This window comes from Petromyzon marinus, chromosome 39 (genome assembly GCF_048934315.1).
Source record: "Petromyzon marinus isolate PM22_M1 ecotype Great Lakes invasive population chromosome 39, UKy_Petmar_22M1.pri1.0, whole genome shotgun sequence".
Classification (NCBI taxonomy): domain Eukaryota; kingdom Metazoa; phylum Chordata; class Hyperoartia; order Petromyzontiformes; family Petromyzontidae; genus Petromyzon; species Petromyzon marinus.
In genome coordinates this window covers 2,525,081-2,544,470 of record NC_133705.1, presented here as the reverse complement: position 1 = coordinate 2,544,470, position 19,390 = coordinate 2,525,081, and the positions used below count along the sequence as shown (strand labels likewise).

The 19,390-nt window shown below is 46.7% G+C and overlaps 1 protein-coding gene across 1 annotated transcript; it reads left to right on the top strand.

Annotated features, from left to right (window-relative positions):
• The first annotated feature begins 530 nt into the window (after nucleotides 1-530).
• LOC142930457 (fructosamine-3-kinase-like) lies at nucleotides 531-17,270 on the top strand. The gene is made up of 3 exons (XM_076072813.1): nucleotides 531-693; nucleotides 14,276-14,398; nucleotides 15,207-17,270. The coding sequence occupies exons 1-3, from the start codon at nucleotides 616-618 to the stop codon at nucleotides 15,366-15,368; spliced, it is 363 nt and encodes a 120-aa protein (XP_075928928.1). The 5' UTR covers nucleotides 531-615; the 3' UTR covers nucleotides 15,369-17,270.
• The last annotated feature ends 2,120 nt before the right edge of the window (nucleotides 17,271-19,390 follow it).

Below are 19,390 nucleotides of genomic sequence, written 5' to 3'. Positions count from 1 at the left end.
ACACACACACAGAGAGTTACACACACAGACTCATATAGAAAGCCTCACACAAACACAGACTCGCACAGAGAGACTCACACCACCACCGCCACCACTCACCCACAGCTCGGTTCCACTCCTGCTCTGGGGTCGGTCCGCGTCTCTCTAACGGCCAAACTGCCAGTGGGAATCACGTGGCGCGAGACGCGGGTGGTGGTCCAAGGTAACCACGCCCCCCGTGACGTCAGAGCCATGAGCTCCTCCCCCTCACATCTGAGCTCCTCCCCTCTGCCCCCCCCTCGCGACCACGCCCCATGGTCCGCCATTTCCCTCCCCCTCACTACCCCCCTGCTCCCCCTGCCCCTCCTCGTGACCCCCCTTCCCCCCCCCGCCCCTCCACATTCGCAACCCCCCCATGCCCCCTCACAACCCCCCATGCCCCCCCTTTTTCTCCACCTAACGAACCCCCTCTATGCCCCCCCCTTGCCCCCCCTGCCCTCCCCCTCGTGTCCCGCCCCCTCACCCCCCATGCCCCGCCCCCCTCCCCCGCTGCTACTTCCGCTTTGGCCGGGGCCGAGTGGAGGCGGCGCGCGCTGTGGATTGTGGGTGGCGAGCGGCTGATTTGGTTTCCCGCTCATGGCCACCGTCAGTGGCTCGCGAAAGCTTCTGAAGCGGCGGCTCGCTGGGCCTCCTCTACGTCGACTCAGCCTGAAGGTGAGAACCTCGCGCGGTGTGTCCACATCAGCAGTGGCGGCGGTGGGGGGAGACAGAGGAGGCGCCTGGCCCACAGCCGTCACGTTCTGCTGAGTTCACGGCGCTGCTTCAAGCGGAGCTCGGCCCTGCTGCTGCTGTTGAGAGGCACTCCCAGAGGGCCGTGTGGCTGATGGGAATTATAGTTGTGGTTAAATTATAGTTGTGGTTACAGTTGTTGGTCGTGGTTATTGTTGTGTGGTTGTTATTGTGGTGGTTGTGCAGGTGGTGGCACACGAGTTAACCCATAGCACCAGGGTCTAGCCCTCCTCTTGTACCTAGCCAGGCAGAGCAGTCAACCCATGGCACCTGAGTCTGGCCCGTGACCTCCTCCTGAACTTAGCCTGGCACAGCCGTCAAACCTTGGCACCTGAGTTATTGTGGGGACATCACCGCCACGTAGTGGTGAATGGTGTGTGTGGGCTTGTGTGTGAGTATGATGGTGAATGCGTGAGTATGATGGTGAGTATAATGGTGAGTGTATCATGGTTAGTTAGTAATACTGAGTGTGAGTTTGACTAATTCTCCTCCCTCTCGCTGTCTCTGCTTTCCCCCCTAACTACCTCGCCTGGTGTACAGGAGGTTGTGGGTTCGACCCCGACCCTGATGCCTGCTGTATATTTGGAGTTTGCGTGTCTCTGTCTCTCCCTGTGGTCGTGTGGACTTTTTCTCCGGGTCCTCCGGTTTTTCCCTCCACATTTAGAAACATTCGTTTAAAGTTTTGACTTAAAACTTTAGTGACTGTGATGATGAGCCACTTCGTTGAGCTATCATTGGTGCCAAGTCGCTTCTGAAGAAGAGATGTTTAGCTCAGTGGACCTTAGTCTAGTTTTCTCTCTCCTTCCCGAGCACAACAACAAGCAGGAGCAGGGGTAGGAGCATTCTCCACTTAGTGGTGGTGACGACACCACGGTGCTTGTGCCAGGATATGTGCACCAGAGATATCCATCACATAGAGACCCATAGAGTCATCACACATAGACCTATACACTCACCACGCACATACCCTCAGACTTGCACAGAGAACCATAGACTCACCACAGAGACCCATAGACTCATCAGACAGAGAACCACAGACTCAAACAGATCCACAGGCTCACACAGAGCCCTATAGACTCACCAAACAGAGACATAGACTCACCACAGAGAGACAGACTCACCAGACAGATACCCATAGACTCAATCGTACCCATACTCACATAGAGACCCATAGACTCACCACAGAGACCCATAGACTCAGAGAGAGACCCATAGACTCACCAAACAGACCCATAGAATCACCACATAGAGACCCATAGAGTCATACAAAAACGCATAGACTCATCACACAGAGAACCACCGAATCAAACAGACTCGCACAGAGCCCTATAGACTCATAAAACAGAGACACATAAACTCACCACACAGAGACCCACGGACTCTCACAGAAACCCATAGACTCACCACACACAGATCCATCGACTCACAGAGAGACCCAAGGGCTCGCGTGTGTGGTTATTTAGTTGAAGGTGGAGGGGGATTACCAACCCATTGCACCCATCCAGAACTCCCTGTTGCCATTGTGTGGCTGCGAGGCGACGTGAGGTTTACAGCTGGTCAGATTTGGCGCCCCCCCCCCCCCAAAATGGCATTTCTCACAACCACCGCTGCGTTATCGACCGTCGCCATTCGCCAATAAGTGACAGTGACGTCACCACGGCGCCTGTGCCAGGCCAGGTGCACTTTGAAGCCACGTGAAGTGTCGAAGGCTCGCTGACAGAGATGACTGGCAGATGCACCACCTGTTCCCTGTACTGTGCCAAATTGCTGCATATTTATCATCCGGTGTTCCGCTCGTTGTTGTGAGCGTCACTCCTCTGTTGTTGGTGGAGGGCGACTGTCTCCAACTGTCCAGTAGAAGCGTCCTTCACGAGCCTCCCTCGCAGAGGCCGATCCCGACACCGCTGGTACCAGTCGTCGGCAAAGCCCACTCAACTCCACATCCTCCCGTACCGCATCAGTCCACCTCCACTCCAGCCCATGGCGTGCCCGCCCATCTACTCTCAACCACTTACACCACATATTCGTTAACGATGCGCACCCTAATCTGCCACTACGGTTGTGTGCAGGGTGTTGTGATGTCACGTAGTACGACGTTTATCCTGGTCCCCCCCCCCCTCCGTTATAACGCGCCGTCTATCTATGGCCTCGTCGCATTGGCCTTCATGGACGAGTGGTGATGGTGAAAGATGATTCAGCGGTGGACACTGAATTACCGGGGCCCCATTTAACGTTCAGGTGACACGGGGCACGGTACGTGAAGAACCTCTTATCTGTCCTGTAAGCAGACTCCTCTACGTGGGATATTTAACACCTCTTAATGCACAGACAACAGCCAACTCAGCCTTGCCTGCCGGAGGAGCTCGCTGATGATCGGACAGTGTCCAGATCTCTCAAGGATCTGTGAGCTACTCGCACACAAAGATCCCCCGTGTAGCCTTTAACAGACTGTTGGGGCAAGTGCTTTATAACATCATCAAAGGGGCGCTGCAATATGATGCAATCAAAATCACAGATCAGAGATTTTCCTATATATGGTCTTTGTTGATCGTGAATCGAGACTAATTGTATTGATTCCACTCAATCGATCCGGCAGCAAGCTCAAAATGTCCGATTTTATCTGCAATATTCTGCGTTTCACAGATCATACAAAGCAACGGTATTGATGCCCGATTTGTAGGAGTGGGTGGGTGGCAGGGTGAGTGGGTTTGTGAGTGGGTGAGTGAGTGTGTGGGTGGCTTTTGTAGTTGAGCGGGTGGGTGAGTCAGATAATGAGGCGCCGCAGTGGCGAGATGTTAACTCCCTCGCCCAGAATACAGGCTGTAATCAATTCGATCCCGACCCTGAAGCTGTATATTTGGAGTTTTCATCTTCTTCCGTGGTCGCGTCGATTTTTTTGATTCCTTGGGGTTTGTTTTACACGTAGGCTTTCGCGACCAATATTATCCATAATAGAGGTTTTTTTTGGGTTAGATCGCGTAAATATATAAATGTGTCGTTAAAACCCACCACCACCCGACACAGCCAACTAGTAAGGGTTGTCACGTAATCAGAACATGCCAATTTATCACTAGTACAGCACACAGGTGTGTTGGAGAGTCAAGCCACAACATTTACAATCTGAGTACAACGTTTCGCCAGTAATTACAACTAGCTTCATCAGGCGACAGCCAGATTTGTGGAGAAGTTAGTCTGTTTCGTTTCTTATAAAGAGGCATAGATGTGGTGACCACACTTTGGCGCTCTTGATGCAAAGTGGGGAGGGGGGGGAGATTAATGAGTCAACGTACATTATGCATGCGCATTATGCGAACCCTTTGCGCTTGTCCTTCCGGTCCATTGTGTGCATTAAAATAGCCGGGGTTTCCCTCCGCATTTCAAATCAACATGCGTTTAAAGGATTTGAATGCAATAAATGTTTACGTGATAAGCCACTTCGTCGACCTATTATTTGTAATCAGGTCACTTGATATACCTCTGTGGGCCTTACCTGGTAAAATAAAAAAAAATTGTTTAGTTTCAGTTTATTGGATGGTTGAGTGGGTAGGTGGGATTTTGAGTGCGTGGGTGGGTCAGTTGGAGATTGAGTGGGTGTCAGGGTGAGTGGGTGGGTAAATTGGTGAGTGAGTGAGTGTGTTTGAGATCCAGTGGGTGGGTTTGTGAGTGGGTGGGTGAGTAGGTGGCTGAGCCGGAGAGTGGAGTGCCATGGTGGCGAGTTGTTAACTGCCTCGTCTTTTATAAACTAGGTCATGGGTTCGATCCCGACCCTGACGTCTGTATATTTAGAGTGAGTGGGTGTGTAGGTGGGTGCATAGGTAAGTTCTTGAGTGAGTGGCTTGGTGTGTTGATGAGTCAGTGGGTTAGTGAGTGAGTGGGTTTGTGAGTGGGTGAGTGAGTGTGTGGGTGGCTTTAGTAGTTGAGTTGGTGGGTGAGTCAGATAATGAGGCGCCACAGTGGCGAGATGTTAACTCCCTCGCCCGGTATATTGGAGTTCGTAGGTTCCCCCCAACCCTAAAGCCTGTATACATTTGGAGTTTGCATCTTCTCCCCATGGTCGGGTGGAATTTTCTCCGGGTTCTCCGGGTTGTCCCTCCGTATTTAGAAACATGCATTTATAGAATGTGACTGCTATAACGTTCTACGTGAAAAGCCACTTCATTGAACTGTTATTTGTCGTCACGTGGCTTCTGAAAAATATCTATTTTGCTGTGGGCCTGACCTGGTAAAATATAAAAAAAAATATTCAAAATTTAGTTTAGTGTGTGGATAATTGGGTGGGTGGATGAGTGGGCAAGTGCATGGGTGAGTGCCTGGGTGGGTTTATGGGTACTGAGTGGCTGGGTGAGTCAGTGCCTGGATGCATGTGACGGTGGGTGTTTAAGTGAGTGGGTGACTGTGTGGGTTAGTGGGTGGGAGAGTCATATAGTGGGGGGCCACAGTGGCGATATGTCAACTACCTCGCCTCGTATACAGAAGGTTGTGGGTTCGATCCTGACCCTAATGCCTGTATATTTCCCTCCACATTTAGAAACATGTATTTAGAGGAGTTGGTTGCTATAAATGTATACATGATAAGCCACTTTTTTGAGCTATAATTTTTGGCGATGGTGCTTCTGAAAACGATATTTATAGCTCGGTGGGCCTGACCTGGTAAAATAAACCTGGTTGAGTTAGTGGGTGGTTGAGTTAATGGGTGGTTTAATTATTGGGTGGCTTTATTATTGTTTGGTTGAGTGATGGGTGGGTGGATGATTAGTTATTTGGGTAGTGGGTGATTTGGTGAGTCGGTGAGTGGCTGAGGGAGTGGGAGGTGGTTGGGTGAGTGTGTGGGTTAGAAATGGAGTGGGTGGCAGGGTGAGTGGATGTGTAAGTGGGTGAGTGAGTAGGTGCGTGGCTGGGTAATTAGGTGAGTGGCTCGGTAAATTATTGAGCAGCTGGGCGAGTAGGTGAGTGTATGGGTGAGTGTGGGTGGGTATGTGGTTGGGTGAATGAGTGTGTGGGAAGGAGGTTAGGTGGGTAGTGGGTGGGTTATACATTGAGTGAGTGCGTTAGTGACTGGGTGAGTGAGTGGGCAGGCGGGTGGGTAAGTGGGTGGGTTAGCAATTGAGTGGCTCGGTGAGTGAGTGCTGGGTCGGTGAGTGGGTGAGTAGGTGAGTGTGTCGGTGTTAGTTAGTGGGTGGGTGATTGATGGGGTGGGTGTGTGAGTGAGCAGATGGGTGGGTGGGTTGGTGAGTGCATGAGGGAGTAAGTGGGTGGTTGGGCGAGTGCATAAGTGAGTGGGTGTGTAGATTAGTTTGGTATGAGATTGAGTGGGATGCTGGGTTAGTGGTTGGGAAGATAGGTGGGCAAGTTAATGAGTGAGTGGGTGGGTAAGCGGAGGGGTGAGTGACAGGTTGGGTGAGTGAGTGAATCGGTGAGTGACGGCTGGGTGGGTAATTTAACATGGGAAGTTGAGTGGGTAAGTTAGCGTGTAAGTGAGTGGATGGTTGAGTCAGAGAGTGAGGCGCCAAGGTGGTGAGATGTTCACTATTTTGCCTAGTATACAGGAGGTGGTAGATTCGATCCCGACCCTGTCGCCTGTATATTTGGAGTTTGAAAGTTCTCACCCGTGGTCGCCTGGATTTTGTTCTAGAACCTCAGGGTTTTCCCTCTGCATTTAGAAGCAACATGCGTTTAGAGGATTTGGCTGCAATAAATGTATCTGTGATAAGCCACTCGTATATCTATCATTTGTAGCCAGGTCTATTCTGAAAATGATCTATATAGCTTAATGGGCCTTGCCTGGTGAAATAAAAAGTAAATTTCAGTTTAAAGCTTTCATGACTGCAAGGATTCATCTTCTTGGTTCTTTTGGTAAAGTCACGTAGAATGGGAATAAAATAATAAAATAAAATAAGACAATAAAATTCTCACGACGTTTTGGCCACAACACAAGTGGCCTTCTTCAAGTGAAGAGACAGGTCTGTCCGGAAGACAGAGCTTGAATGAACGCTGACATGCAAGGACCGCGTCTATTAAGCTGTGTGGGCGGAGTTAAAATATGAATTTGCATGTTACCTGCATCACCTCCGGAGAGGAGGAGGGAGGGGGCTGGGAACACAGGCAGAGAGGAAACAAGAAAAGGGGCAAGTGCAACAGCCAAGGTGCGCTGTTGTGTCCTGAGTTGCCTTATGACTATGCTGTAAACTGGACTACTATATAATACAATAGTATACCTTCCAATCTAAACTACATGGTATAACATCATATCATAGACAAATTCCACTTTTGAATTATACAATGCGTTACTTTACACTACCCTATACTTTAGATTATAAACTATTAGACTTGTGATATTACACTGTCTTATTCTATGAACCCAACTATATACCACACTGATGTAGATTCATTATGCAATTACGATGCTATATATTGCCTTATGAGTTATGTTAAACATTACAATGTTATACTATTAATTATTATACTACATGTTGTAAACCATACCATTGACCGTGGTGTGAGAAGTATTAAGAGGCAGTGCCAGCGAAAGGGCTGCGGTCTGAAAATCACCATAAAATACAATCAATTAAGAACTGAAATGGTTTAAAACATCTTTCCAATGGTTACTAAGCCAGAATCCATCTTCTCGGTTGAAATTGTCTCTGTGCTTGTATATGTGGATGGCCTCATGAACGAATCTCTCATGGTAGCCGGTTGGCTTGCAAAGAACCTCTGTCTTGGAGAAGTCAATGTCATGTGAGTCCACTGAATTATAACAGTGATCTGCCACGGCAGAGGAGTTCGTCCTACCGTGTTTCAAGTCTGCTTTATGTTCGCGGATGGGGTCCCATATATGTCGCATGGTTTCTTCAATGTAGCTGCTACCACAGAGGCACTTTAGTTTGTAAACGCCCGGGTACTGTATGTCTGGAACCACATCCTTTACAGATGGAACCAGATCACGGATTTTTTGTACTGTGTTGAATCGGACCTGGATCTTGTGTTTATTCAGGATTTTGGAGATATTTTTGTGACCCCCACAATTTACAGTGAGGGAAAAAAGTATTTGATCCTCTGCTGATTTTGTACGTTTGCCCACTGACAAAGAAATGATCAGTCTATAATTTTAATGGTCGGTTTATTTGTGGTGAAGGTTGTTTTGAAAACGAGCTATGTAGCTCATTGGGCCTCACCTGGTAAAATAAACATCATTTAGTGTGTAGGTAAGTGAGCGGTGTGTGAGTGAGTGCATACGTGTGTAGGTGAGTGGGCGGTGGGTGAGTGAGATATTGGGTTAGAGATATAGTAGTGGGTGGCTTGCTGAGTGGGTGAGTGGCTCGGTGGTTAAGTTAGTGGTGGTTGAGGTAGTGGGTGGTTTAATTAATAGGTGATTTAGTTTGTGAGTGGTTGAATTATTGGGTGGTTGACTGATGGGTGGGTGAATAATTCCGTGGTAATGGGTGAGTAGATGAGTGGGCGGGTGGTTGGGTGAGTGGGGGATTAGAAATTGAGTGGATTGCAGGGTAAGTGGATGTGTAAGTGGGGTGGGTAAGTAGGTGAGTGGCTGAGGGAGTGGGCAGCTGGTTGGGTTAGTGGGTGGGTTAGAAATTGAGTGGGTGGCAGGGTCAGTTGATGTGTAAGTACTGGGTGAGAAGGTGAGTGGCTCATTGAGTAAGTGAGTGGATGGGCGAGTAGGTGAGTGGATGGATGAGGGAGTGAGTGGGTGGGTGAATTAGTGGGTGGGTGAGTGGATGTTTGGGTGGGTGGATGAGTGAGTGAGTGTGTGGGTGAGTGAGTGAGTGTGTGGGTAGGTGGTTAGGTGGTTAGTGTGTGGGTTAGAAGTTGAGTGGGTTAGTACCTGAGTGAGTGAGTCGGCGGGTGGGTTGGTGAGTTCGTTGTTGGATGAGTGGGTGAGTATTAGTGGGTAGGTATGTAGGTGAGTGATTGACTGTGTGGATGGGTGAGTGAGTGAAGAGATGGGTAGGTGGGTTGGTTGGTGGGTGCGTGAGTGAGTGAGTAAGTGGGTGCGTGAGTGCATAAATGGGTAGGTGAGTGAGTTAGTGGGTATGAGATTGCGTGGGTGGTTGGGTGAGTGGTTGAGAATTAATTTTGATGAGTTAGTGGGTGGGTGAGTCGGTGAGTGAGAGGTTGGGTTAGCGTATGGGTAGGTGAGCAAGTGGTTGGGTGAGTGTGTGGGGTAGTGAGTGATTGAATAAGTGGGTGAGTGAGGGGCTGGGTAGTTGGCTTGGGTAGTGAGATTGTGGGTGGGTAAGTGAGTGGGTGAATGGGTGTATTGGTCGGTGAGTGTGTGAGTAAGTTAGTCGGCACGTGATTGAGCGGGTGGCTGGCTGAGTGCGGGAGAAGATGGGTGGGTGAGTTAGTGGGTAGGTGAGTTGGTGCGTGGTTGGGTGAGTGAGGGGGTGGTTGGGTGAATGGGGGAGTGACTGGTGGGTGGGTAAGTTAATGTGGGAGGTTGAGTAGGTGAGTTAGTGTGTAATTGGGTGAGTGGGTCAGAGAGCGGGGTGCCACTATGGTGAGATATTAACTACCTCACTGAGTATACAGGAAATCGTGTATTCGATTCTGACCCTGCTGCCTGTATATTATGAGTTTTAATGTTTTTGCCTGTGTCCTCGTGGATCTTTCTCCCGGTCCTCCAGATTTATCCCTCCGCATTTAGAGTCAAGATTTGTTTAGAAGATTTGGCTGCAATGAATGTCAGCGTGATCAGCCACTTCGTTCACGTATCAGTTGTAACCAGATCACTTCTAAAATGGTTTATATAGCTCTGTGGGGCTTACCTGGTAAATGACAAAATAGTTTAGTTGTAGTTTATTGGATGGGTGATTGGGTAGGTGGGTAGTTCGGTGCGTGGGTGGGTTAGAGGTTGAGTAGGTGGCAGGATGAGTGGGTGGGTGAGTAGATAAGTGGCTGGTGAGCATGTGGGTGGGTGAGTGCGTGAGTTATAGATTAAGTGGGTGGATGGGTCAGTGTGTGATTTGGGGCGTGAATAGGTGAGTGGGTGGGTTAGTGGAGTGTTGAGTGAAGTGGGTCGTTGAGTTAGTGAGTGGGGGGTATGCAGGTGGGTTCGTAGGTAAGTGCTTAAGTGAGTGGCTGGGTGTGTTGATGAGTGAGTGGGTTTCGCGATTGAGTGGGTGCCAGGGTGATTGGGTTCATGAGTGCTTGGCTGGGTGTTTGAGTGGGTGGGTGGGAGGCTGAGTCAGAGTGGAGCGCCAGGGTAGCGGAATGTTAACTCCCTCGCCATTTGTATAGGACATCGTGGGTTCGATCCCGATCGTGACGCCTGTATATTTGGAGTTTGCATGTTCTCCCTGTGGTTGCATGGATTTTTCTCTGGGACCTCCGAGTTTTTCATGCATATTTAGAAATATACATTTAGAGGCTTTGGCTGCTATAAATGTCCACGTGATAAGCCACTTCTTTGAGCTACCATTTGTTTGCCACGTCGTTTCCGACAAGGATCTGTATAGCTCAGTGGGCCTTACCTGGTGAATTTAAAATAATTCAATTGTAGTTGAACTATTTTAAGTGAATAGGTGGATGAGTGGGTCGGTGGGTTGGTGAGTGGCTGGTTTAGTAAGTGAGAGGTTGGATGAGTGGGTGGGTGGTTGAGTTGTTGGTTTAGAAATTCAGTACGTGGCAGGGTGAGTGAGTGGGTGGGTGGTTGAGTTGTTGGTTTAGAGATTCAGTACGTGGCAGGGTGAGTGAGTGGGTGGGTGGCTTTACGAGTAGGTGGGTGGGTGGATAAGTCAGAGAATGGGGCGCCATGGTGGCTACGAGATGTTAACTACCTCGCCTGGTATATTGAACTTCGTAGGTTCGATCCCGACCTTGACGCCTGCTGTATATTTGAAGTTTGCATGTTTTCCCCGTGGTCGTGCAGGTTTTTCTCCAGTTTCTCCAGTTTTTCCCTGCACATTTAGAAACATGAGTATTTTGAGCATTTGGCTGCTATAAATTTCCATGTGATAAGCTACTTCGTTAGGCTATCATTTGTGGCCAGGTCGGTTCTGAAAAATAGCTCTTGTAAAATAAAAAATGGTTTCATTTATAGTCTACATAGGATTGACTTCCCAGGAAGTAACACACATTGTATAAACCCCAGAAGAATATTGTTTTGAGTCACCCAAACCAGAATGTGAACTGATATATTCGTATTTTCCAGCGAGGTTCTCGGCCACAGACCACCTGGACAAATATGATGTAGTTTAGGTTGCATATGAATTATTACTTGGGGTTTGTTGACATGATAAAGTTAATGTTTTCTTTGACAGGTCTATTGTGTTGTACACTCTGACAGGGGCTCAGGCTTGTTGGGGCAGCATCTGGCTGAAATGCACCTTCACAACAGGAAGATTGGAGAGAGGCTTCACAAGGAAGAGAAAACTATCGGTATTGAATCATGAAAATGTAAAACATGTGTAAAACTAGGCCCACTGATCCAACCCTAGCATCATGTCAACTATGTATTATGTTGACATTCCTTCGCACTGAGAGTAGGCATGCTAATCGGATCTAATGAATATGTGTAAACAAACACACATTTCATACAGCTGTTTATTAATCGTAAAAATCAAGCGATTGAGCTAGTGAATGAGATAGACACATGCTGTCATTATTTCATACATGAACACAACCAGCCAGCCAGCGGTCATGATTTTCCACACCTAATCACATTCATCTCTTTGTTTTAGCCATCTTTGTGATGAAGGGAACTGTATTGTTCATGTGTGTGCAATGTACTTTTCAGAATATGAATTATGTTGGGTAATATATGAATTATGGCTATTAAAAGTATCTGTATTTAAGTCCATCAGGGCAAACTCTTCTGCAAAGGAGACTTAGAGCATTCAACATTGCGTCCCTTTATATTTTTGCTAATCGCAATTTTTTTCGATTTAAAGCTTTCATGACTGCAGGGATTCATATTCTTGGTTCTTTCGGTAAAGTCACGTGGAAGGGAAATAATAAAATAATACAAATAAAACATATAATAAAATTTTCACGAAGTTTCGGCCACAACGCAAGCAGCCGTCCTCAGGTGAAGAAACAGAGCTGTTGGAAAGACAGCGTCTTAATGAACACTGCCCAGTGTTCACTGCCCAGTGTTCATTAAGACGCTGTCTTTCCGACAGCTCTGTTTCTTCACCTGAGGACGGCTGCTTGCGTTGTGGCCGAAATGTCGTGAGAATTTTATTATATTATGTTTTATTTGTATTATTTCCCTTCTACGTGACTTTGCCAAAAGAACCAAGAATATAATCGCAATATGTTCAGGAGATAAATGTCAAGGTCTGCTAGCCAAAAGAAGGCTTTAGGAGAGAGTTCATGTAGTTTTGCTATTCATTCATTAAAGGGCAATACAGTAAATGCTAAAATAAATGTTTCCAGCTAATTTTTTTATATACGCCAGATTTACAAGTCTGTAATGTACAGAAAATACCATGGTTGGCCAGACCATTGCTCGGCATCTGCATGTGGCTCCTGGGCAGTTCAAGTGTGGCTCTGCAGAGGCGCTGCTAATTTGTAACTCTTCAATTTAACTTTATATGAAGTGAGAACAATCTGGTATCGGAGGCAGGCCATGAGTACTCTCAGGGCACTCAGATTTCTAAACTCAAAATTCCACAGCCAGTCGACACGAGTCAAATTCTGTATGGCTAATCTTTATCTCTTGTGGCTCCCGCGGCCATCTGAAGATTATGGTATGCTGCTGGTAGGGTCAGGAAAGTTGGTCACCCTTGGTATATATCTGTATATGCGTTGATGATTTTGTGCAATGTTCAGCTGCTCCGTCACGACAGGGGTCCCAGTCAGTTTGACACTGCTAAATTAAGGTTCTCATGTGCTTTACAGATTTTGATAAAAATTTCAGTCTTGAATTTCTCCCAACAGGTATGGACCCTGGGCAGGAGGATGTAGAGTATGTGGGTTTCATACGGCTATATGCTGTGGTTACATTCCACATGTGATCTCCGCTTTAAAGTCATGAAACTGGTTGTAGCCCATTTAAATTTTAATATACCCGTTTAACACGTAGGCTTTCGCGGCCAATATCATCCATAATATCGTTTTTTTTTGGGTTAGATCGTTGAAATATAAATTTGTCGTTAAACCCGCCACCACCGACACAGCCAATTCGTAAGGTTTGTCACATAAACAGAACATTCCAATTCGTGAAGGGCTCACAAGTGACATCATCACATCTATCCCTCCAAGGAATGAAACAGGAGGATTTCTCTACGAATTTGGCTGTCCACCTAATGATGATAGTTGTTATTACTGGCGAAACGTCATACTCAGATTGTAAATGTTGTGGATTTTCCCTCCAACACTTCGGTTTACTGTACTAGCAGCGGATTGGCATGTTCCGTTTACGTGACAACCTTACTAATTGGCTGTTAGGTGGTGCTAGGTTTAACGGCTCATTTATTTTTATGCGATCTAACCCAGAAAAAACTATATTATAGATTTAATATACCCTTTTGTTGAAGGACAGCCTGGGTGACCAAAGTTTTATAGGAACGGCAATAATGTTTACTTGATTAAATTAGTTTTATCATGGAGCGGTGAAATCAGCTGTTGTTCAGATGTCAGTCTAATTAGTATTACATCGTAGAAATATGAGAGTCCTTTGTGTAATAGTCTATTAACCACTGATGATGGTAACATTGGTTTAAGGTTACATTTTAAGAAGAACTAGATTGACTTACATTTTATCTTGCATAAGTACACAAATTTATAAAACAATATATTTGATTAAAGAATGCATATATTTTCTTCCATTGCACACAGTTGTACCATTGATAACAGGGCAAACAGTTACAACTGACATCACCAGATGTCACTCAAGTTCCCTGAGAGATCGATCTTGCATAACCAGTGTTCACATAATCAGTTATGTTTTCGCTAATTACCAATTACACTCAGCCGGGTATGACAGACTTGTATGAATGTATGTTGAACTTCCTTTCCACCGTACATAGCCAACCGTGCTAAGCGGAGGTGCGGGAATTAAGCGCAGAACCTATCGTTAGGATCAATGCTGTTGTAATTTTTTATGAGGATATCAATTGGTGGCTAAAATGAGATGTTCAAAGACTACAGCATGATAATCGGTACATAACATGAGTGTCGAATTATGTCTTAAGAATTACCCAGCCATTTGTACGTAAAATTCAACGTTTCTGGGTGACATCTTAAGTCCGTGTTCTTCATTGCAAGGCCCGCGGGCCGGTGGCAGTCCCTGGTGTCCTTTTTACTGCGACCCCTGACGTGCAGTCCCCGACAATACACACAAGTGAAAACACCCCATCATGCTGTCAAACCCCCCAATGGTTTCAAATGTGAGATGGCTCTTTCACTGATAATGTCTTATTCGCGAAAGTGGCCCCCCTCCGAAAATGAGTGAATATCACTGTTTTAGGTCAAGGATTGGCCAAATAAAGTAGGTATTATTTGCTTATGTTTTTAAATGTCTGTAATAAAACTATATTTATGCCACCAGCTGAATGAGTGGCAGGAGGACTGGGTGACGTTCTTCTCACGGCAGCGACTGCAGCTTCAGCTGGACATGATAGAGAAGGACTACGGTGAACGGGAAACCCGCGAGCTCTGGTCTCGGCTTCAGGTTCGTAAGCCGTTTCACTCTCGCCCTTAACCCTTTACCGTTCCGAGACGACTGCTCATTTCAGAATGGGTCTCGTTCACCACCGAATCTCGGAACGCGCAAGCGGTTCAGCGGTAATTTTATTTAGAGAGGCATAGCGCCGTTGTTTTTAAAGACATTGTACACACCACAGAGCACCGTAGCGACAGGACAGCACTCTGTTATAGCTGGTACCAAACTGTGCTACACACCTTCCCGCACGGCCTTGTGGGATCCTCGGTACCGATAAAGTTATTTAATATTTACTTCCTATTACGTTCCGATGACGTACACGAGATTCAGCGGTGAATGGGATGCACCCCGCAACTTGCAGTCATCTCGGAGCAGGAAAGAGTTAATACATGCAGCAGTGTAGTTCATCATGTGCACAAAGGTAAAGTGGTGTTTCACACGCAGGCTTTCGCGACCAATATTATTCATGATAAAGTTTTTTTTGGCTTAGATCGCGTAAGTGTAAATGCGTCGTACACCCACATCCACCCAACACAGCCCATTAGTAATGTTTCTGACATGAACAGAACGTGCCATTTATGTTATTGCTCGGCACTCTGGTGTGTTAGAGAGGAAACGCAGAACATTTTCAAACGAGTACGACCTTTAGCTGGTGATTACAACCAGCATCATCAAGCAATTGCCAGAAGCGTTCTGACTTCTGGCAATTGCCTAATGGCAATTGGAGTGGGTGTACGACGCATGTAAATTTATGCGATCTAACTCGAAAAAAACGTTATCATGAATAAAATGGTGTTGTTTTTTGCGTGGTGTGCAGCTTCGGTTGGGGGATTTTTTCCGGGACGTAGAGGTGGTTCCGGCACTGCTCCACGGTGACCTATGGACTGGGAACGCTGCAGAGATAAATGAAGGGCCCGTCATCTTTGACCCAGCCTCCTTCTATGGGCACTCGGAGTACGAGCTTGCCATCGCTGGGTAAGAAAAAACTACAAACAACCAAAACAATAGCAGCAACTGCCGTTCACTGCCCTGTCTGTGGCATGCAAGGTTCATTCGTATAACCTCAGTGTGGCAAGGGCTGGCTCATTAAATAAATAACAGAGACCAGGTAGAGTTGTGGTTGAGATGTCTACATGCTGAGGTCTCCACCCTCTCTATTTGCTAACTTACAAAGATTCATCCTTCCTTGCTAAGGCTTTTTGGGCAAATCCTGTTAAAGCTGATACGGTGCACAAAACAATAGTGGAACGATAAAACTCTTACTTATCCACGGCACTTGAGGATGCTTGAATGTTCCAAAAACACAGTTTGTCGAACAAGGAACCCCTGGTTCAGAGACAAGTTGCCACTGATGTGCTTTACCAGAAATCCAAGCTGAAGATAATTCATTACACGTCAAATGGAATTCAAACCCTCAGAGCTGGGATATGCTTCAGTGAACAAAAACACATTTGACATGATGTTTACTGTGCAGCCATTGGTGACCAAGTTGAGACCACAGCATTCCTGCCCTCAATTCGCAGGAACGTTTGTTGATAGATGGCTCACTGAATTTTGAACGGAGGACCTCAATGGCATTGGGTCGGTGCTCTGACATTGAAATTAACCTCGAGCCACTCAATTTTCTGCATTACGTTGAATTTGTGAAAATGTTGTTCATTGTTATGTTGTTCGTGCTGGAACAGCAGCATTGTAAGATTTTGAATGTTTGGTGTTGTTTGGGTACAGGATGTTCCAGGAGCTTTAGCTCCACGCTTCACTCATCCTACCACGCTCTCATCCCAAAGTCACAAGGCTTCGGCAAGAGCCAGAAGCGCTAGCAACTCTTCCACTACCTGAACCACTGGAATCACTTTGGGACAGGATACCGAGGGTCATCCATCTCCACCATGCGCAGTCTCCTCAAGTGAATGAACGGTGCAGGAAATCGTGGGCTATGGTGTATGACTATAAAAATTCTTATCGGCCATGATATACATTGTTGAATAAAGGCCTTCCCTAAGCCACCACTAAATCTCACGAAACTTGTCCATTTAAATGCTGTGCAATGCCCTAGGCATTCCACGTGAGTGTGACCGGGGGTCCCTTTGTTCCACATCCTGGCCGTGATCTCCACGCGAAAACTGGGTCAGTTAATGTCCGAATCAGAATCTTTAATTAGGCTGGACGAATCTGATGAGCTATGAAGCTCTTTTTTTCACATATGTCCAGTCGGGGTGAGTCAGAAAGTTACAACAACAAACAACAGTACAAACAGATGGGAGGGCAAAGTAAAGGAATGCGAAGCAAATTTTGACTTAAAACTTTCGTGACTGCAGGAAATCATATTCTTGGTTCTTTCGGTAAAGTCACGTAAACAACAAACAAAAACAATAAAATAAAGATCGCTTGTGTTGCGATTGAAACGTCCTGGGTTTTTTGCTTTTATTATTTTCAATTGATTTTTTGGGGGTTATTTATTTTCTTATTTTTTTATTTCATTTGAATTTTATTTCTTGTTTTCTATTTACGTGACTTTACCGAAAGAACCAAGAATATGAACGCTAAGCAAGTCATGAAATAAAAATATATAAGAGTTCAAATTGCATTAGTGCATCAATTCCTGCCAAATTTTTTTATCACCAAATGCCATTTTGGGCAATGCAGCATAACAAAAACAATCCCAGATGTTTGGCTAGTACCAGTTACAGTGTATGTTTTTGTTGTTGTTTTGCTATGGGAGTAAACCCATGCAGAGAAAGGGACCAGAATTAGGAAAGCGAAGCCAGGCACTCCTTCAGAAGATGCCATGCACGGGCGTGTCCACTGCACCACCCTGACGCCCAAACAAATGGAATTCAAATAATCTACAATACTGGCAAATAAACCCTATTAGTATCAACCGAATGTCTGGACAATCTGACCCCCTCTACACAAGCAACAGCTGAGAGTCAACGCTGTGATGTTGTGCGATTGGTGCAAGCGACCCATCGTTGTGTTTTAATGTTGAGCGGTTAAACTTGCACTGTTGTGGGGTGAGGTCAAGGCCGATGGCTGCTTCCAGCGGTGTCAAGATGAGCGTTTTGAAGAGGCTCGCGAAGGATGATACTTGGCAGTTGGGTGCAGTCTCCCTCCATTAACAACAGAGGGCAGAGGAGCGACGCTCACAACAATTGGCTGAGCACTGGGCGTATACAACGCATGAAGTCGGCAGCAAGTTTATCTCAGGGAGTTGACCCGCACACGACAACTGGGTCTGTCCCGCGTGTTCATGCTATAATGCGGCTGCCTTCATTTAGGGAACGCGCACCGCCATAAGGCGACTTGTGAGCGGTCGACGCCGAACTACTTTCTTGAGCTGCGCGGTTGAGCGAGACGAGACGGTAACGCGGCGGCGTCCCCTCAAGTTATTTGTAACCCAATTCTGACTGCGCTTGGACATTCATTACGGGGGAAATAGTTTTCGCTTAATGCGCCACTTTTCAGGAACGCATCTACTGCGTTAAACGAGGACCCGTCATACAGGTGCTGTGCACACTGTACTCGGAATCAAAATCTGTTTTGACCCTGGAGAAATCCGAAGCGCTATCAAGCTCTCACTCACAGGTGTCCAGTAAGAGGCGGTGGGGGGGTCACCAAGTGACACGCAGCTTGACCGTGGAGTAGACCGCGAGGACGCCAAAGTCGCCTAGGCAACGCCGCCCCCCTCTGGCTCTGCCTGCCTCGCTCTGTGCACGTGAGGTGCCAACCACGTGACGCGGGCCACTGCGCGCGTTGCGTCACCGCTCACCGTGGGGGGCCCCTCCGCTACGTCCACATTGTACAGTCGCACATTCTTTAATAGTCACACTCTTAATCATGTTTATGGTCATCGTCATTAAAGGTGAGTTTAATAATAATACCACTACTACACAATGTGTGCATTAATATATACGGCATGAATAAAACGCACCTGTAAATATCCTAAGTAAGTTTGACCTGACATTATTGCACAACAATTGCCCAGCCACCGTGGGATGTTTATCCTCCAATGTGTATCTGGCTCTGACCTGACTTATATAAAAGTGCAGCTCTGCAATTGCTTGGTCACACCACCGCTGGTGAAAAGACCTTCATGAGAGCAAACTCTTTACGAGTATTTGGTCTACTTTTCCATATAACAATAGGTTTTACCCTTTCTGGCAATACAACAGGTGTCAAGATGTTAAAACACCAAACAGAATCCTTATTCAAGGAATCCTGTCTGCATTAACCACACGTACTTGTGGTGAACATGCAAACATGCTCTGATAATATATGCATTGTCTTTGAAACTGATTAGTCCACACCAGGAAGGTCCCATATTCTACTTTTCCACGTTGACCAGGTGTGTTGGAAGAGCCGGCTGAAAGCCACACTTGGCTGCATCACACGTGACTTGCCGATCAGCTAACTGTGGTGTACCCATTTAGCGACCTCTGGTCTGTGAGTTCAGTTTACTAACCATTAACAGCATGGCAGCTTTCTAATTGGCTTGTGTGACAATTAACCCATGTCATTATCTCTTGCACAGCCTGAAATAAGTTTTGGCGTCAGGGATGGAAATTATGACTCACCCACCTGCACCTGCCTTGTGCTCCCAGACACCTAAGGACCTTACTACCGCTGTGAGAAATTGACGGGCGTAGACTGCTGCATGGCGATGATGTATTCACGTCGTTCCTGCTGTTTTCCTCTTTTGCTAGGTGATGCAATTGGTGTGCCAACACCTCCAGATGCAGTTCCTGAAGGACGTGGGCATTCGGGACATGTTCGTTTTGCCTGTGATGAATGAGTTTGTCCAAACACACAGGGAAGTCAGCCTGTTCATCGAGGTGCGTTTCCCATGTTTATTTCACTCGATTGGTCGTCTGTTTGCAAGGTCATGCTCTGCCCAGAGGTCACCCACTGAGATTTTTTTAATCGTAACATTACCGTCACTTGGGTTTGGCGATCGATTCAACGGGGCAAAAATATTTGTAAGAAGCGTAAACATGGCAACGT